Source organism: Rhea americana, unplaced genomic scaffold (assembly GCF_003343005.1).
Source record: "Rhea americana isolate MKP2758 unplaced genomic scaffold, rheAme1 scaffold_121, whole genome shotgun sequence".
NCBI classification, from domain to species: domain Eukaryota; kingdom Metazoa; phylum Chordata; class Aves; order Rheiformes; family Rheidae; genus Rhea; species Rhea americana.
This window is the reverse complement of record NW_028185273.1, coordinates 2,130,811-2,152,436: the sequence shown is the minus strand read 5'-3', so window position 1 is coordinate 2,152,436 and position 21,626 is coordinate 2,130,811. Positions and strand designations below refer to the sequence as shown.

Sequence of the window (21,626 nt, the reverse complement as noted above, 5' to 3'; positions counted from 1 at the left end):
GCGGGCCGGCCGCTAACGGCCGCGGCGTGCTGGGCGCTAACGGCCGCGGCGCGCGGGTGATCCCGGCTCGTCCAGTGCTCCCCTCCCCTTCCCCCGGTGCGGTCTGTATTCCCAGGCTTATCGTTTTCCCTCAGCCAGCTGGGGGAAGCATGCCTAGGTCCCTGAACTTGAGGAATGGATTACGACTGCCCGAAAACATTTTCCCTCTTTCTGTGGTGCGGCAGCTGCTGGGTGATAACGATAGCTGCGCTCAGCAGCGCCTATATCAGAGAGAAAACAGGCAAACAAGCTCTCCGCGGAGCTCCCCTCCGCTGTCCGCAAAAATACCAAGAACTTAAGCAAGTCGTTGTTGCTTCCCGGTCAGTTCAGTGTATCTTTATTCATTCTTTAGACTGCTAAGCTCATAAACAGGACACCAACGGTAATGAAATAAGCACACAACTTGGGCAAAACCTGTGAAACTTAGCTCGCCTTCATTTAACAACTCATATTTTATTAAAATATGGTGCAACTTCAGCATACTGTTGTAAGTACGAGCCATGCTGTGAAATCAAACAGGCTAGTCTCTATGGCTATCTCCACAAAATACAAGTGAGCGYGCCGTACGTGTACTGAGAGGTTGCAGGACACTCCATAAGTGTATACGGTAACCTCCTTGGAAACTCTTAGGAAATTCTGCTGTTTTATATAATGTCACGGATATGAAGCCAAGGTTTGGTAAGGCCTCTTAGGAGAAAAGCTTACCTAAATAGCTAGTTCTGCTTAATCTTAGTATACCTTTGTCAGTTCAAGCACTGCGTGAAAGGCAGGTCCTTTAAAATTTAACTTTTGCTGCAGTAATGCCACTGGCATCAGTGGAGGTACTACCTGGGACTTTAATGCAGTTACTCTTGAATTTGATTTGTCCCAGCAAAAGAGGGGGAAAACACTGGTCTTGGTTTTAGAACTAGAGCTCTTTTATAGAAATATTGCTCACTTCAGCAATGATCAAACTGCACAAGTAACGTGCATGAAATAGAATTTATGAAAATCAGTTTCACTTTATCTGACTAAAGGACCTACTCTTTTATGAGACCTGTTAATTGATGCTGTTGCTGGTTCTTCAAGGATTTTGCTAAGAGGTTTGTGATCAAGCTTAAAGGATTGCGTCAGATAATAGATTTTTTTTGTATTAAGCAGAAGAAGCATTTCTAGTGTGGAAATTTCGGATTCTCACATTCAGCCTATACGTGTTGGGGGGGTTTAAAAAGAAAACATGAAACATAAATCAGAAATTTCGTTTCACGTTCACTGCACAGTAGATTATTATCATCATCATTATTTTAGCTAGTGAATTAGAAGTCAGCTGAATTTGCTGCAGTTACCCTTTTTTTCTTTCTTTTTAGAAAGGTAAATTGGCATTCATAATTTTTTTAGGAGTTTCTCAGTAACTAAAGTGCATTGTACTTTTTCTTTAGGCTTGTTGTGGATTTTTTTTTATTAATTTCTGTATAGTAATGATAATTCAGAGGTAAATTTCCTAATTTGTTTTAAACTTAAGCCCAGCCGGAAATCCATTGTCGAAAACAACATATGAAGCATATAGTTTAAATCATAAGATTTTTAATTTTATTAACTTTAATCTATTACCAAAGCCCTAGTCTTTTATGTATTTCAATTCATATAAGCAGAGGATGTGAAGTCTMATGGATTTTTAGTGTAAATATTCCTGAATGAAGTTAAGTAATACATCATATAGATGTTTGCCGCTGAGAGCTTTTGTTTTCACACTCTAGGAGGAATTGCAATGTTTGTACATCTACAAAAATACCTGAAATCTTTTTAYGCAGAGATCAGACTTGCATATATGTTTTTTTTAAAAACATATTGTCAAATATTTATAGTAAAACTCTTTTTTTATTATGATCTGAGAATATTAGTGTAAGGAAATAACTATGTTTATACTATACCAATTGCAGTTTGTTTTAGAATCTAGGCCTTTATGCTGTTTTCTGTTTGTTTATTTTTGCAATATGTTGTTTTAAAATGCATTGGTATTATTAGGAGATGTAGCTGAGGGAGGGAAATGGAACACATAGCAAACACTGACAGTATTCCTCGATGTTTCTGCACATAAGACTGCACAGTATCAGCAACACATAGCCTGCTGTGTTTAAATGCTTTAGAATTGCTGCTTAGACAAATCTTTAAGTAAAACATTGTGAATTGTGATTTGTGATCCTTCATTCATTATACATATTGGACCTTCAGATGGTCCATCACATTGTTTCCTACAGTAATCTGGACTTCTGTACCTCCTTTAAATTCTCTCAATTTTGCTGCACCTGTGTGAGTCCGTAAGTCTGCCTGAGAAGTTCTTAYAGAAGGATCAAGGCTTAATTTCAGGCTTTGGTATGTACAAATCTATTGGTTAACGGTGTATGACCCTGAAAACAATAGCAATAAAGAGTTTTTCAGTAAGAATGTCCTTCTGTAGAGATCAGTGAGAAATACACCCTAAGAAAAGTTTATCAGTAGTACATGTGTTCATAGACTTCTAAGTACTCTTCTTTCTAGATATCTGCTTATCTAGCCTTTAAGTCTGCAGAGCATACAAAACCTTGATGTAATACCTAATTTGTTGGGTGTACTCCTGGAAGTAAAAGACCAAGAGTATGTGAAAAAGTTATTACAGCCTTGGCCTCTCAGCTTTTTCATGCAGCATTATTTCAAATTTTATTAACGAGTAGACAATAACATTTACAGCTGTAAATGTATTGTAAATACAACTGAAAGTTTTCTTGCTTTGTTTTTAAAGGGGAGAAGGATGGTGCAGCATAACCCTAAAGAGACAGCAACTTGCCAACAGAAAGAAAAGAAAAATATACTTTCTATTAGCCTTCARGCTCAAAATATGAACATCTTTTCAGGGGAACCGATTAAGCGCAGGTGGATGGTCAGTGGAAGTTGTAGCTGAATATTTCTTCATTGTTACAGAGGATGCCAACCTTTCTAAAAATAAATAAAAAATAAAGCTGACCAATGTTGTTTTATGGCTAAGTACAGTTTTCAGATAGCTTAGTAATTATAGTCTTAAATTGACTCTTACTGGAACCATCAATTAAGGAGAGAACAGATATTTGTTGATACTATCCATCATAACTATTTGGATGAAAAATGATGAATGATATGTAATATATCAGATGTGTGTACATATATTGGAGAAGATTTTTTTAATCACGTCTTGTATCATGTGCTGTAGCATTTCATTATGTAATAATATTGTTATACCTTATCTTGCTCATTTAAAGCTTTCTAAAATGTCCTTCTGTTGAAGGTGATGATACAGCTGTAGTTTGCTGTAAATCAAATTACTGAGATCTCCATTCCATAATGCCATTGTATCTACATTCTGTAAACTTCCCTCCATATGCCTTTAAAATATTTTACCTTTAAAATCCTATTTGAGAAATCAAGGATAAAGAGACAACTTTTCAGCATTAGCTCTGGAGATCTTTCCTTTAATGGATTTCTAATTATAATAAAGACAATTGTTAGCTGCAGGACTGCGCAGAATTCCAGCCAAACATCTTTGGTCCTTTTTAAGTACTATTTTTTCAATATGAATCTTCCATTTCATCATTAGCTGTTTCCTCTTTAAAAGAACTAGCCTTGATTTTATTGCCCCAGTAGAAAAAAAAAATCTGGAGATAAGTAGCAGTGCATTAGTTGTTCTGGTTTTAGTGCTCTCATGGGCAACAGCAGACACTTCCATTTCTGGCTGTGGAATATGGAAAAACAAAAGTCATACTAGATTAAATATTTTCAAATTTTATGCATTTACTCATTAAAACCAAGCATTATCAACAAAAAATGCAGCTGATGTTGACTTTTAGTAGTTTTATAAAATTCTATATTGAAATATGTTTGCTCTGCTTCATCTAACACTAGAATAACAATATGGAGGCTGTAATTATGAGTTGCTATTCTAATGTAAGACTATGATGTAATCAAAATTAGAATTAGATATATTATTTTAAATAACTAACTGTTATAGGATGTTATATCATAATATGTGGCAGTAAAATATACATAACGAGATTGTTAGTTCTGGTACATCTTTACGATACTAGGGCAATCCCAAATATAAGTAGGGACAAAATGTAGTAATTTATGCTTATAAAATATTAATGTATTCCTGGGAGATTTCTGTTTAATAAAGAAAAATTATAAGATGGCTGTATTTTTACAGTATTTAAAGAATATGCCATATCAGTGTTTTGTGCTTCTGTTTCTATTTGTTCTTCTCCATATGCTTGAGTTTTTTAATAATCATGTTTCTAGATTCAGCACCCTTACATCCAGTGCATCAGCAGGTATCCAGGATACAGAGAATGAGAGAGAAACTAAGAAAGTTGTTTGTTGTTGATGTCAGCAGCCATCTGTTAAAACAAAAACCATCCACTTGGTAGAATTTTCTGTCAACATGAAATAGTTATATTGTTGAACGTATTTAGTATTATATAACAAAGAAAGCACACTTGACAAATTTAACTGCCTGCTAACACTAAAATATAACTTAGCAGAATACATAATGCAGTATAACTGTAATTGATAGATAATTGACAYGTACACAATTGAAATAGTATGCTTACATAAAGGAGATGTAATTTCAAAGCAAAGGAAGCTTAGAGCTACRTCTAAAACTTGAGGTATTTGACAAATGTGAACATTTTTTAGTCAGTCACTGTATTTGATGTTTGATACAGTTCTCTGAAAAACAATTTTTAATATGTAATCCAATTAAAGCAGAATAAAACCAAACAAAGATATTTTAAAGATTGCTTATTCACACTTCTGTAAGAATATTCAGAGTCAAAATAGTTCTTTTAAAAAAATGGTGGGAGAGAGACCTTCTTTTGGGGAGCTTAAAACAATTTAGTGGAGATTGGCATGAAATTATTAGAAAGCAAATTACCGTGTATTTGCCAGTTGTGAGGTTCCTGGCACCTTTCTTTGGATCATCTGGCTTTAGAGACTTAATAAAGTGCCTATCTGACCTGAAATTACAATGCCTTTTGAGAATGAAAGAAAATAATTGCCTGCAGTAGTTATCAGATAATTCATGTTTTTGGCTCTAATGTAGCTTTGCTTAAGGTCCGTTACATGGATATCTGTGACTCCTTATATTAAATACCATGATGTTGTTCTATACATTGCTATTTTAAAAGGAATACAAAAGTTGCTATGATTGTAATGTAAACAATGAAATATAGTTAGAGATAGAATGGTATATATTATTCTCTGTTTATCGTTACCTTGTCTTTCTTTCTTACAGCAGCACAAATGAAAGACCACTTTAGATTTAAGAGAAACAGTGCTAAAGCTTCATGCTTTTGGTCTTTCTGTCACAACATGCTGCAATACTTAAATAGAAAAACAGTATCACTAACTGCATTTTTATGTCCATTAGCCTTCCAAATTTTTGATGACTGTCAAATAGTTTGAATATCTTGTTCTTTCTTTAAACTTGAACTCAGCTGTTTCACAAGAAGGGCACTTACTCCCCGGGAGTTTTTCACAGGGTAAGGTGGCAGTAAAGATAGTATGCTACTTTCCTGTAATATTTGTTTCAGATATGATAGGTAGAATAAGACAGAGCTTGTGTTATAGAACCAGTATTTTGTGACTCCAGTATACCTAATTTATGATACTGGAAACAGCAAGAAATGCTATATCAAGAGTTGATATCAAGTAAGGTATCCAGAGGGTTTGGTATAAGTATTTTGTACTTCTACTCAAATATATTCAAAAAACTTTGAAACACTTGATTGTACAATAATATATTATGACAGTAGTCTTCAGATTGGCCAGTAGATTAAGACAATTTAGTGGCTTGTCAAACATGCTGTGAAATGGAGAGGTCTACAGTCATCTTAAACCTGGACAGCAGGGTGTTTAATGCCCCCACTGGCTGCTTCTTCCACTCTTGCGCACACACACACACACACACAGCAGGATCTGTGAGTGGCTGAAGGCAAGAGTCATGAGTAACTTGTSCTTTCCTGTCTGACCACATTTAACATGGCTATGTTTTTGCTTATCCCCTTCCCATGTAACCACCTTAAAGAAATGTTGAAAGAGGCCTGCTTTAGAAGTTTCTTCCATGGACAGACCCSTTCAAAAACCACTTATGATAACCGCTGTGTTTTACTTGCCAAAATACATTATTGCATCTTCAAGGTAATAATTCAAAAATCCTTTGATTTTTGCAGTGGACAAATAAAAGCAAAACCAATACAAAGCAAAACCAATAGCAAAAAAAAAAATTGTATGCTGTATCACATGCTGTGATTTTGTTTTTTCCACATTTCTGCTTACCAGAAAAAAAGAGTTGATAACTTGGTATTGTCAGTGGCATACTGTATGTAGCCTACTAGATATTCTACAACTTCCAAATTTAAATTTCTGTTTATTACTTCAAAAGGTACCTACCAGGGGCAGTGGACAGGAGGGATGCGACATGGATATGGTGTACGTCAGAGTGTACCCTATGGCATGGCAACTGTGATCCGTTCACCCCTCCGAACGTCTCTAGCTTCACTTCGAAGTGAGCAGAGCAATGGCACAGTTCTGCATGACATCACTTCAGACAGTCCAGCTGGAACAAGAGGAGGTTTTGTGCTGAATTTTCACAGTGATCCAGAAGCCATGGGCATTAAGAAAAAGGGAGGCTTATTCAGAAGAGGATCCCTTCTTGGTAGTATAAAACTTAGAAAATCTGAATCTAGATCATCGATATCTAGCAAACGGAGCTCCGTCAGGAGTGATGCTGCTATGAGCAGGATTAGTTCTAGTGATGCCAACTCTACGATTAGTTTTGGAGATGGTGACTGTGATTATTGCCCTATGGAAGACCATGTTGATGCTACCACTACAGAAACCTATATGGGTGAATGGAAGAATGACAAGCGCAGTGGTTTTGGTATTAGTGAGCGTTCAAATGGTATGAAATATGAAGGAGAATGGCTAAATAACCGGAGGCATGGATATGGATGTACCATGTTTCCAGATGGCACCAAAGAAGAGGGAAAATATAAAAATAATGTTTTGGTCCGTGGAATAAGAAAGCAACTTATACCAATACGAAACACAAAAACTAGAGAAAAGGTGGATAGAGCAATTGAGGGAGCACAGCGAGCAGCTGCCATGGCAAGAACCAAAGTGGAAATTGCAACTTCAAGGTACGTAATTGGCAAATACATTTGTTCACCACTGAATTTTCAGAAACAAAAAAAGTATTGTAGTATGTGGGCTCTTATTGTTGACAATAACTCAAAAGTGCAAGTGTGTAGACATTGTCTTCAGTGAATGCTTGCTCACCTTTCTGTTTCCTGTGTGTATCTTTTTGACTTTAATGAAATCAAGCTTATAAAATTTGGAATTATTGAGCCCCTGATTTCAGTAGAAATACTCATATACGTTTCATAATATACTAGGAAAGTAAACTTCCACAGGTTGGGTATTTCTGCCTAAACTCAAGAACTACTGCATTATATCTTTAAACCTACACGGAAAATAAAACTGGTGAGGAAATCTAGCTAGTGATTTGGGGTATGTAGAGTAAGGTTAATATAGGCATTAGGCATTCCCTAGTTATGCTTATTTGTCGATGACTTTTTGGGTAGCATCTGAAAATCTCTTATACTGCCTATTTGACACTGAGCACCTAAAGATGCATCTATTCATCTGAGAGTAGYAGTATGAGGTGTAAGAAAACTGGTTGAGGTCTTATGCTTTGAGAATCCTGACTGAGTTGCCAAGGACAATGTCTGCAGAAAGTGTTCTGTATAAGGAGTCTTTAATTTTGGACTATGCTTAATCTCCTCTTGCTTCATCTCATTTTATCTGGGTCTTGTGACCATCATTTCAGATGGTAGCAGTCATTTTCTCTCTAGTCCACTACCAGATGTTTGATATGGAAGGGGGAAGTGCTAAGGTATAAATAGTGGAAAGAGAAAGGTACTTTCCACTTCTAACTCCTAACCAGTAACCATAGTTATCTGAATTGGAATTTTTTACAAATTAAATCAATATAGACAATTTTAATAGGCTTCACTGTAAAGTTGGAGGCTACTTTTAAAAAAATTATTTTTTAAAATGCCTTCAAGTAAGTTTTTGTGGCYGTTCCTCTGTTTCTTTTGATTTCCTCAGGCAGACTTTTCTTGAAATACGCTGTAGACCAAGAAAAAAAAAGCCCCCCAAAGTGGAAAAGTTCACGCTGTACTAGAAAAAAGATGTCCCCTTACTTGCACGATACACTGAACAACTGATTCTTGACTTAGTGTAATCACTAGTGCATATTCTGTGCTTCTAATAGCCATAATACTGAAAAGGCTGAGAACGGAATGGATGGGAAAACCAGAATATATGCATGGCTCATAGCAAAAAATAGTTGAGAAGTAAATATGAGAGTTTAGTGTTCTTTTAAAGAACTTTTATGAGCCGTGATCACCCAAGTAACTATAGGGTAGCATATACCTGATTACTTCTACAAATAAATGAATCACAGAAATGGTAAGGTTGGAAGGGACCTCTGGAGGGCATCTAGTCCAACCCCAAACGAGTGGCCCATATGGGGATCAAACCCATGACCTTGGCATTATTAGCACCATGCTCTAACCCMCTGAGCTAAACCTAACCCCTCCAAGTATTATTTGACAGCATAGCCGTTACTGTTTGTTTTGCTAATGTGCTGACTTTAATGTTCCTGTATTCCATTCAAGTTTTGTCAGTATGTGAGCCCTGGTTCTGTTTAATGAAGATGATGGGATATGTGAATGGAGGGAGTCACCACTTTAAGTCACTATAAAGCTAATAAAAACTGCAGTCTGAGACCCTTAAGTTACGAGGTACAGTGTATGCRTTTTCCTCTTGGAGAAAGGATAAGTTTCTGAAGTTTTTGTTTGCTGTTTGTTCTTGTCTTAAATCCTGGGTGAAGGACGGAGTCCTTCCATTTTAGAGCAGTTAATAATAGTATTAATTTCTGGGAAAAAAAAAAAAAAGATGTTCTTGAAATTGGAACAACAGAAGGTATCTGTGGTTAATGCACCTGCAACCATAGTTCATTCCTCTGTATTTTCAGCTGAGAATCTCTCTAAAAGCACCATGACTACCGGTGTGAAGTTTGCAAATACGAGTTTCCTTTCTTTTAGTAGCCTTTTCATCAAGTGTGCTGGCACTGAATTAAAGGCAAAGAGACCTTACACCTAATCAGGCAACCTCAGGCAAGCAGACTACATTAAGTTCACTTGTGAGTGCATAGTGTTACCTACTTGGGGTAACATGACACATGCAGTGCTCATAATACATTTCTGCTTGAATGCACCTTTGTCTCCAAGGCTTCTTGCTGACAGCAGGAAGTTTGATAAAGGAATTAAGAGCATCCCAAAACAATTTCAGAACTGATTGTCTTGTCCTCTTCTAGTAGACATAGAGATTAAAATTGAGAAGTATATATTTCAGATTCCCATGTCCATAAAAATAATTTTTCCTTTCACTTGGTCTGTTCCATTTGCTTTTCTCTGGCATGTGTTTTGCAAGGGTTTTTGCAAAGAGATAGGTAMAAGTCTGTGATTTTCTATGGACCATCTAAGAGCTAGATCATCTAGAGAGACTCTGTGAGAGTATTAAGAAAAAAACTTCTACTTCCACCATTTCCCAAATTCTAGACTGACTGGATTGGTGTTGCTTAAGGATGAGAGAATTTGCTTCTATCGTGCTCTAACTTGAATCCCAATATTGCTTTGTGAGTACTGGTTTATCAGACTTAGAAGTTGGTATATACCTGATATACAAGAAGTACCTTTGATTTTTAGTGGAATTAACCAATTAGTGTASAGTATTGTCTGTGGGAACTAATCCTGTACACAACTGTTGAAAAACTTCACTATACTGTTAGCTTACTGACAGGAATAACACTTATATAATTACTGATTATGAAATGACTGTATTAGGACCTTCAGAAAAACTTCAGCTGCACCCTCTCTATTGAATTAGACAAGCAGCTTTTTAGTCCTTTAGACAGTAGAGTTCTTGCCATGTCCTAGATTAATGGGAGAATGGTAGTCTTCTCTGTTAATTATTACTACTACAGAAAAAAGTTCAGCCTGAGTGCCATTTCTTCATTTCTCTGATGTTTAATTTACAAAGATGGTCTTACCTTTGGCGAAACCTCAAAATGAGCTTTGCCTGTAAAACCACCTTTGTTTCAGACCTGACAGATATCAACAGAAATGCATGCTTGTTGTAGATTTGTACCTATTGGTGGAAAGTCTCTGTAGATACGACTTTGTTGAAAAAAAGTCTATGTCCATGCTTCGATTGCAAAGAGCTAGAAATCCTGACTTACAGTCAGATAGCCGCCTTCTCAATGCAATTTGAGTTGTATGCTGTTCCTCCTGTGTTGTTTATTCCCAAAATACATTCTGAGCCAAGTGGAAGCAGACCATACTCCTCTTCATAGCTCCCTGCTGGTTATGGCAGGTTTGGCTGATAGTTTGACCTGTGACAGATGTCCACACAGTCATCAGAAAAACCAACCACTGATTTGCTTTCTGTTCTTGGTGTCATTTTATTCATTTATGTCTGTTGGAGGAAAAATGTCTAAAAAATCTTCCTTAATGATCTGTGTAGTCTTCGTTTATCTATCATGACAGTTTRTACAAAGAAAAACGTATCGGTTCGGTTAACATAGCTTCTCTGTGCCTGAATTTACATTGACTGTCTGGACTTAGCCTTTGGGCTTTTGAGGCATTTGTAGTGAGGTGTTTTAGATATGATTTTAGCATTACCTGTAAAGAGGAAGATTTACAAAATTGTGTGATATATAGAAATCAGCGCATCAGGGAAACAGTAATTGGTCTTCACTATACAGATCTATGTCCAAAACAGGTCATACATTATCAATAAATAAAAATACTTACAAATAGTAGTGCAGCTTAGGRGTCTTGATTGTAATTTATAGTTTCATTAGCTTTATTTTAAGACAAAATAGCAAGACATAGATATATAAATCTTATAAGTTTAGGAATTTCAGAAATATGTTGGATGTTTTCCCCTTTAATAATAATAAAAAGAATTTTTTATTACTGTAGACAATAACTAGGTCAAATTCATCTTTAACTCTTCTGTGGTCAAAGCAGTCAGGTTTACTCTACATGCCTTTTTGGGGACTGTTTCTGAAAGGAAAAGCAAAATGCAGGTCAAATGCTGGMATATGTATATTGCCTTTTGGGAGATGTTAAAAAGCCTCAAAATCCACTRAAGCAAGAATTGAGCAGAAATTTGTGTTGGGGATATCAAATACTTCTCACTGTAGATCTGTGAACTTTCTTTTCAATGATGTAGTTTGCCTTAGTCAAAGGGAGATACACCTCTGCAGTTCAATATCAAAGTGGTTTGGATGTTTTTAAGCATTAATTTAGTTTATTGGAATTATATTAAAGCACTTTTTTCCTAGTATGAAAATCACATAAATTCTTATTATTTAGTATGTTACGTTAACTTTGCCTTCACTACTACTAATGATGGTATAAACGCTAGCATTTTTGGAATCTTAATATAAATTTATTTTCTAATAATCAGTATTTTAGGTATTCTAAAAATTCTATTTTGTATTAGTATTTCAGATTTTTTAAAAATAACAGTACTATAAGTAAATACATACCATTGGAAACAGAAGGCATGATGCTTGCTTACAGATGAYGTTTCATATACCAGATTCTTTCTAGAAAAATCTGTAATAAAGGTTCAGAAATGAGCTCTCTGAGCCAGGCCAAATTTTTTTTCTCCCTTCACATTTTTTTCTAGCTAATGCTTAACTACAAATTCTGCTTTTAYTGTTGACTCTCTGAAGAAAAAGTAACTTTATAAGGACGTAGAGGGGCAAGATAAAATAACAGCAAGAAATACAAATARGGATACAGTGCTTGTTGAGAAAGGTTGAAAGAAATCAAATGAAATAAAATGCTTCCGCTATTGATCTTTTCTTTATACTCTACTGGTCTTTCAGGCTGTAGAACAAGGAGGTTAAAGAATTATATCCTTTTGTGTTATGTATTCCAGAGAAGAACTGTGAGTAAGTTTCAGTAAGGTGTGCTGTCATAAYATGCTGTGAGAATTTTTCACCACCTTAAAAGATACATTGTAATGGCATTTCGTTACATAACCACCTTCAGCCAAGGATAATGGTGCCATTGTGTTATGCACTGTACAAATTAATTACCCTCTCTTGGAGACCTTGCAGTCTGGGTAAATGGCAGAGCCCTACAAATGAAAATAAACTGGCAAAAGATTGTGAAAGGACCTGAGATCAAGATAATAGTAAACTTAATATCTTGCAACTAATAATATACAGGTCTTCCTCCTTATTAGTTGACTCTCTGTACTTAGACAGTAGTGACTTGCAAGCATGTAGTCAGTAATAGCTTTTAAGGGGAGCTCTGAAGTAGCATCAGGAAGTGTCTTATCTTCAATGATTTCTTTTTCAAAGTAATTTTTTTTTTGATTACTCAATTTATATATCAATATATTTTGATATAAATCAAAATTTAACAAGTTTGTATCTAAGCTAACAGATGCTCTAGCTTAGTTTCATCCTTTACTTTCTTATGTAAATTGAGTCATGCACCTATTAAAACTCCRATTCTGGTGCTACATGATGTGCGGTCTACTCTGTTTTGCGCTGTTGCTGCAAAGCAGCATTCAGTTGGTGGAAGGGCCACAGGAAGACCATGCTGGAAGATTGCTTTGGTAGGAGAGACCCAATATAATTATTTTTATTCCAGTTACATTTGGGAGTGAGCACCCTACCATGACCTAAGCTTTCTTGAGACCTGCTTTCCCTTATTGTTGTAATTGCCTCCTGGAGCCTGTAGCTAGCTTGTGTAATTTAGAGTGCTGTGGATGATTCTGACAGCTCTGACTTACCCTGGGGCCGGACCGGGCCTGGCACTGCACCAGTCTGGCCTGGTAGCTTGATGTTGGCTTAGAGTAACTGGGCAGTGCCACTCCTTAACTGCTCTCCTGAGTAGTCTGCTTCAGAGCCCATTTACTGCAGAGCAGTTGCACAAGAAATTAGTACTTATATTTTTCATAACCTTAATAAAGAGTAAGTTTCAGTATACTATGCTGCATACACACTGAAGGTCCTGGGTTCAAGCCCCAGAGGAATCAGCACCAGGAAATCTTTCAGAGGTTGGAYTAGATGATCTCCAGAGGTYGCTTCCAATCTTTTCTGTGATATGATGGGTTTATTTGGAAGTGTATGGAATTGTCAGACATGAGTACTGAATACTTAGTAGCTAGTTCCTGCATGGTGTTAATTACCTTATGAGAGTGGTACTCTCAGCTTGGCCTGAACACGCTGTGATTTCTAGGGAGAGCTGGAATTAAATGCATATGGTAGTATAGTTTGTGTCCACACTAGATGGCAGCTGTCAATCATTCCAAACTGTGTTGAATTATGAGCACTGTGCACAGCTTTCCATGACGGATTAAGCTGACTCTACCAATCTCACTTTACTCAAGAAACTAAACTGGACACTTGCAAGACTAGTGCCTCATACATCTTTGAAATGCTTTGCTTATTATAGCTGAAATATGAACATTGTGTTTAGGAATAGGATCCAACAGATACCAAAAKTATTTATATAAGTCTGCTTGCTTTAGTACAAAGCTGTTTTAGGTTCAGAACAAAATTAGTTTTAATCATTTTACTCCATAGTTTATTTGAAAATAACAAATAAAATATTGTTGTGGTAAAACTTAAGTGCTCATCTACTATGGGTGGCAATGATAATTCTGCATTCTGTAGAGGAAACCATGTTTGTTGAAGCTGGTGGGAGCTATACCAGTGACTTTAATGGGGCCGTATTTTCACTCAGATTTCCCAAATGAATAAATCATTGGTAAAAGAATAAAGTCTTGGCCCATTCCTCTGTGGTTTGCTGGCATATGAATAATGCATCTATTTGAAGTAGTGACAAGTTGTACAGATATCACTAGCTACTACACAGATTTGATTTTTTTTAGTATTTTATGTAAGATCACATGACTGAAAATAAACAAAATTACTCTTGTGCTGTCCCACAGTTGTATATTTAAGAAAGCCTCAAGTATTTAACTTTCTGATCAGATTATCTATAGCCAAATATACCTACTTATACCTGTAAATCTGTACAGGGATATTTGTGAAAGCAAATAAGCATTTCTAATACCTACGTTTAGAACAGAAATTGGAGTGCAACCAGTTCTGGAGTACAGCCCATCTCACTTTATATTTGAATTACRTATAGAATTTGTTATCCCAGAATTGCTGTCCTAATATGCTTAAATCAGGCAATTTTCTAGTTCAAGACTGAAAGTAAATTCTGTTCTTAAAAAAAAAAGAAATGAACTAGACCTTTGTGCACTATTTCTTTCAAAATAACCATGTAAGAAACTAATATAGAAACTATTTTGAAATAATTCTTTGTTCAGAGGAATAAGAATTTTATGTTTAAATTCCAGAATAACTAATTTAGGAATTGGGAATAAAGAATCCTTACAGTGGTAGCCCAGCTGATGTGCATGAAAACTTAAACACTTTTTTTGATAATACTGAGTTTATACTAGCAAAAGACATATACGTATTTTATATATTTTACATATATATATATATATATATATAGCTGATGAGATGAGTGTCATTTTCAAGGTCTACATGGCGTCCCAGTTTTTATCAGTTATTCTAAAGCTAAGTCTCAAGTGACATCTGCCTCTTCTGACTTGGGGGAAAGTTTCTGTGATGGAAATAAATCTTTGGGGTTTTTTTAAGTATGATTTGTAATGGTCAGTCACATACAAACCAGAGTGAAAAGCCATTAGACTTAYATTATTGGTTGATTCAAAACTTTAAAATGTTCACATATATAACAAAATGTAAAATATTCTTTACAGGTAGAGCTATGTATGGCTAGTAATTGGAGCCTGAGAAGTGTACTTGATATTTTGTTCAAAGACTAAGCCAATTAATACAGAACCTTCCTACCTTCTTTCTGTAAAGAAATAATAAAAAAAAAATGCTGATATCTCACACTATTATTCAGTGTTTTGGAGTAGCATATTTTCCAATAAACAATTACAGCAGAAAAAGTCAGTTTGATGATATAGCTAGTGTCTCTTATGTTGATCTAATAATATTTCCCAAATAATTTCATGAAAATTGATATAGTAAAATGAGTAATGTTTTTTGTTTAAATATGAGTTGATCAGTGGTACATTTTATGACTTCTGTCCTTTTTTTTTTCTGGCTCTTAGTTCTTTCTCCTATTGTATGTGTCCAACAAACACTAGTATTATTTTCCTATATTAATTTCCTTTTTCTCACCTACCTTTTATTTTCCATTTTTCTTACTGTGCTATTGGTACCTTGTCATGTTTTCTACTTCTTTGTTCTTCCCCAGTTCTCTGCTCTCATTCACAAAGTCCAGGGAGGCAGAGCTTGCTTGTTAGTGGATAGTAGCCAGCAGTAGATTTTTCCTATGTGAGCTTGTCTTCCCTCAAACTCATGTAAACTAGTATCTGCAACAACCTATTGATTATTCTTGCTGTCCTCTTTAGACATCTTTCCAGCTCTGCTATATATAGTCTTCCAAGAGCTTGTTCCTGAGGTCACCTCAAAGCCCATCACAATGTATGATGAAGTTAGGGTTCTTTTGCCATGCCCATCACTTGACACTTGCCTATGTTGAATTTCATTTGCCATTTAACAGTAGTTAGTGAGTTTTGTTCAATTCTTCTTTGCAGTTGTCCCTCACATTTCTATTCCTTAACACAATAGCATTCACAAATTCTGTTGCTTAGCTGTTCATGCCTTTTCTCAGATCATTTTTGAATACATTGAGTCAGTTTTACAGCTGTTCAGAAGGACTTACAAACATGGAAGCAGGTAAGACTCAAAGTGATCTTTTGGCAGATAAAGACATGCATCAATGTACTGATTCACTCTTAGCTGTTACTTGGAGCTCAGCTTTCACAGGTGACATGGTTAGAAACAGTTTCCATAGAGGAAAAGAAATAAAACCAATAAACCTTAGTTATGGTAAAAGTTGATCTACCTTCATAGAACTATCTCTGTGTATACAGCATAAGTTGACATTTCAGGCTGCATCACCTACAGAAATTTTTAATGTCAGTTGTACAAACACTTTAGGAATATCTTGAAGACAACAAAGTGCATTGAATATTGTCTAGCAACAAAATACAAAATATGTATTAGGAATAATATTTGAGCCAGAGGTTGTGAGTAAGGAGTCCAAGTAAATGTCAATGCTAGTTGTCAGAATACTTTTTGAAGATACAGTGGGGAGCCTACCCTAAACCTGTAGATGGCTTCTTCATACCTCCGCTGTTTGTAGTCCTGTTTTTACCTTAACATGTCTTGACCAGGGATTTAATTTCAGTTGAACTAAAAATCTAGTAATTATGTATATTCTATTCATATAGGTAATGCCGTTCATAGCTTTATTTTGTGATTCAGAAAAGAGTGTGTTTTTGGAAATTAGAGATTAGCAAAGAAAGTGGGAATGGCATTTATCATATCTGTCTCCCAACAGAATTGATAAGCTGGGTACCTTTTGTGGTACTCAGTTTGATTTGTCTGATCTGCTGAAGTAACAGCAGTTTTCATTGAAGAGGCTTTCCTTTTCTTCTCATGTCTAAATTCCTTGTGCAAAACTGTGTCTAAAGTTGCTAGTGCATAGAGTTTCTTGACAGTGGAATGTGTAAATAGGAACATTRTTTTATATTCTCATTGAGTTATCAGAAAAATTCGTGCTGGATGTTTCACAGTCCACCAGTAAACAACTCATGTTTATTAGGATATGCARTATCAACGGCAAGTCTGGGGTTTTGTTGTTTTTTTGTTTTTTCTAATGTAGGGTTTATACCTGTTTTAGAAACAGATTTTGTTTAGAGATTAAAAGGGGACAAAGCAAGACTGGTGTGTATTTCATATGATCACAATTTAGATTATTCAAAATATAGCACATAGCTCACTCATCTGTAGTAGATACGGTCATATTACTTGTTTATAATTTAACTTAAAAAATACCATTTGCTATTCTGCTTTTTGTTATTAAGAAAAGACACTGAGCATTTTCTTTTCAAAATCCATGTCTGCTATATGCCCTGATGTTGTGCATTTCAGATGGAAAAACTGCTTAGTGGTGCTCCTGGGATCAACCTTTGTTAGMAGAAGGATTAGAAAAGCAGATAGCATTTAGCTTTTAGCCTTTCTGGGTCTCTCGACAACGAATGCAGATAGTGATTAGTCAAAATGATAGTTCTGAATAAGTTCACTAAGGAATTTGTCCTAAATTTCATTTGATGTTTTCTTCAAATTTTAGTGGATCAGAATATATATGAACAGTTCACTCTCAGTTTCAACTTTGAGATATAATAGATATTTGATGTGGATTCACCTGCTCCTTGTGTTTATGATAATTGAAACACTACAAAAGTGGTCTCAAGGTCTGTATAATAGTGATGCTGTGAGTTAGTAACTGCTGACAGATGTAGTCTCTGTATGTCAAGATGACTTTTGACCATGGACCTTAGTAGTGTGTGAATAGTAAAAATGACGCGATCTCAGGACATACAGATAAGCTTTCAGAAATCTCTGAAACTTTMTTATATAGCTAGGTATTTTCTGCTTCGGGAAAGATATAGCCAAACTGAAATCTTTSGGTATAGAACATACTGTTAAATTTTGAATGAGTATTAAGAAAAAAAAGAAAGAAAAAGTTCTCAGAAATGCTGAATGATGACCTGGTGATTGAGTAGGGGTTGTCCCTGTCTTGGTTTGACTAAACCTATGGGCTGGCTTCTTCATAGCAGAAGATTTTCCATTTATTTGGTGTTGCACAACATCCTCARCCAGCTGTTTGTACTAGTGCAGCATTTTTGGCCTACAGTTCAAAGAACATTCTAACTGAATCTTCGTAGGCCACTCTTAGAAAAGTCGGCTTAAACTATGAAAAGATGATTCGCAGTGTTGCCAGTCTTGCTTCCTCTTCAAGGCCGCTGACAATTGAAGGAATCTATTTCTGCTTTCAGTGTATCCAAGCATGAAAAAGACATCTAAAACAAAAAGTAATAGAGAGAATGAGAGAGAGTGAGAATAAGAACTTACCTCGAAAATATTTTTCCTGATACATTCAAATGTATATCCAAGTTGATGTATAACCTAGCATTGCTTAATTCCGTGGTGAAATAGTTCTGGTTTTACATAGAGATTCATTTTGTCAGAATTACAGCGACAATTTCCTCTTAGATTATCTRCTTTTACACACTCACTGTTAAATTTAAAACCATTTGATCTTATCTGCTTGACCTTGAAATGTTTTATTGTCTCTTCCTGAGTAAAAGTAACTTGTGTATTCAAGATGTTCTGAGCTCCTTTTCCTCTATTCTTTGACACTAGGTCATCTCATTTTGCAAGCAGAAGTTCAAAGGGGGAGGGAGAATGAATGTGCTTAGGCTGAGTTGAGGAAACAAGAAATTGTTTCCATCCAATAAATGAAACCTTAGAATACACTAAATAAAACCTTTAAGAGTTAAGTCCACTGTATTTTGTTTCAGATAGTTCAGATAGTTGTTTCACAGTAAGGAATGTTTTTACTCATATCATTATTTTCAAGAATATTTACTGTTAAGGACAGCATTTTCAGTGTGTTTTGCCCCTCCTACTCTCCTATTTTCGGTTTTAAAGACGTTTTTTCCTTATAAARTGAATATAAAGTAGAATATAAAGGAAAATGAATAGCTTGATTCCTTTAGTATCAATAATTTTAAGCATTAGAAACTTACCTTTACTAAGTTTTCATTATCATATTGATCTGTGAAAGATTTTGAGTGTAATGTATTTGTTATTTACTATAATAAACATTTAACATTAGTGCAGCTATAGTGCAGTAAAATGGAGTTTAGAGGAAAAATAAAAGTCTTAGATTTTAGAGGTATTTTTAAATTGTATTAGTATCTCTTTATGGTTACTTTACTGTCAGTACTTCAGAAAAAGTACTGTTTTTCAGAAAAAGTAGAAATTGATTCATGATTTCCACATGCCATGAAATTCATGTGCTGCTTTGAAATAATCTACACAGTTCATTTCTTCTTTGATTTATATCTTGAGATGTCTTATTGCTTTGCATGGATTGCTGTTTGAAGAATTTTTGTGAAAGCTTTCGTACTTTGGTTTAAGTCTTTATTCAGTTGTTTATGTATAAAAGTCATCCACTTCCCAATCACTAATAAGCCTTCCTTAGGAAGGGGTATTGTTATGAGGAGTTTCAGACTTTTTTTTATTATTATTTTCTAGAAAATGTAAATTTATAGTCAATAGCCCTACATTTTGACTCTGTTATTGCTATCAGTGTAATGTGTTTTCTTCTCTTGGAAAGAAATGCATTACATGGATTAGCAAAGCACTAAAAATATCTTTGCTTAACCACCAAATTATATAACCATCCTTTTTCTGTTGGCTGCTGGCCTCATGCTGTGGTACATTTTAGAAATCTGCATTTTATATCATATCTGGTGAAAAAAAGTGCAGTTTATATCAAATCTTCTTCCAGATTTTCAAAAATGTTGTTAATTGAAAACATTTAATTTTGGATGAAAATCCAAAAGGTTAAACACAGAATTTACTGAAGGCCTCAGATAAACATTATTTCAAATTTGAAAGTGCTGCTTCTTTTATACATTGTAGTCCTTATTTGATCATCCTGAAGCAGTACTTCTGATGTTTTCTTCGGGCTTGTGGTTTAGTTTGTGTGAAGGGCAAGGGTAGTTTTTAATGAATAGTAGTTTAGATCAGATTTGTGGCCAAAGGCCACAGAAGTCTGAAATAAGATGAGCCATTTTACTGAAACAATCTTTATATATTCAAGAGAAGATTTGATTGCAGTAACCAGCTATAGAGCTAAGTGTCTTCTTTCTTTTGCAGTTTCTGTATTATATGAATTGAAGGATTTTCTAGAGTTAATCTACTCGAGAGACCTGGAAGGAGAGCACAGGAGGAAAAGGCTTCCCTAGGCTTAATTAAATCTTTGTCATTTCAAGATGTTTCTCTGAAGTATTTCTTTAAATTACTCTTTAAGATCAAGGTTTTATCAGTAAAGGTTTTATCAGTCAGTACTCTTTTCTCTTTTCCAGTCCATCACTGCATGAACAGAACTACTAGAAGTTGATAGTTACACAAAGAATTCTTTTTATATTGATAAATATGAAAAAGAAAAGAAATGCTCATCAAAAATGCTTGTGATAAGTTTATATGAGTTTATAACATAGTGATTGCCCTCTCCACCCCCCAAACCCCCAAAAAGACAATGTTTTGTGTTGCATTGGCACTGTAGCCTGTGATTAGATTGCCTAAGACAGGGCTGCAAGATTTAGTTTTCTGTGAATGTGGCAAGACAAGTCAACTCACATCCTAAGGTCAACAAAGTGTCGCCTCCGTCAACAGTTGCATCCTTTCCTGCTGTTTGTTTTTTTTACTGTGTAGCTGGAATGAAAAAGAAAACCTGAAAGTATGAAAAAAGGAAATGATGTAATCAGAGCAACCTCTTACAAGTAAGGGAAAAGAGTTTACTTACAGCCAGCTGGTTAAAGGGCATGAGAACATCCTGAAAAGTAATTGGGTCTCTTGTTGAAGTAGCCTGATATATCCCATTAGCTTCTTGGTGTTGCTTAGAAATAATGCCTACAAACAGGGGAAAAGAGATCATTTTCTCTTTTGTCAGTGCCAAAAAAATGCTGTTATCATAGCATATAGCATCATCTTTTAGCTAGTACTGTTTACATGGTGCTTCTGTAAGAGTATGTAAAGTTAGAGTTCAAGCTTTGCTCAGCAAACTTTTTTTTGTGCTTTTAACCAGGGAGCTCCTTACAAGTGAGTGGGAGAAGCCATTACCTCCTTTAGACCCTTCTCAGAGTTCATCTCTGTAGTCATGTGCCGAGGAAAGAGTCAAGAGCTGCAGTTCCTACTATTTGTTCCTGATTGAACATTCTATCAATTGCTTTACTGCTCTCAGTCCATCCTGTCTGGCATATTTTTCTCAACACCTTACATTCCATCTTTGAAGTTATACAGTCTTTGAAGCCTGTTTACTATATATGTGTAAATCAAATGATGTACCTAGTCTGATTGTCATCTTGCAAATGATAGCATAATATACCCATTGATAACAGGAGCAGTGAGATTTCCTCAGTTTTTTTAGATCTTTGRCATTTTGTTGGAATCCAAGAATACGGTCTTGAAAAGCACTATTCAGTTAAGAATGAACATAATATTTTCTCTTCATTGTTTTCCTTGTTTACTAGGAAAGAAATGACAGGCTTTTAGTCTTAAGATCTCTATTTTCTTCTCACAAGGAAATAACTAGCCTTTGTCAGTGAATGTTGGGGACTTATGTAAATACTGCTAGCCACTAGAGAGAACGCTATCAAGGCATTGTGGCAGTCTCCTTTACGTTTCTACTGCTGAAACGTAGCTAAATATTTATGCCAAAGAAAATACTCATGGATTTTTGTAATTTAATAAA

General features: G+C 35.4%; 1 protein-coding gene across 2 annotated transcripts in view; it reads left to right on the top strand.

Moving 5' to 3' along the window:
• Positions 1 to 6,466: 6,466 nt before the first annotated feature.
• Positions 6,467 to 21,626, top strand: part of JPH1 (junctophilin 1) — an 83,199-nt gene continuing 68,039 nt past the window's right edge. For both annotated transcript variants that reach the window (XM_085325236.1, XM_085325242.1), the window contains exon 1: positions 6,467 to 7,223. In XM_085325236.1, the coding sequence (XP_085181362.1) occupies positions 6,496 to 7,223 (728 nt within the window). In that variant the 5' untranslated portion in view covers positions 6,467 to 6,495. The remainder of the gene's footprint in view (positions 7,224 to 21,626) is intronic.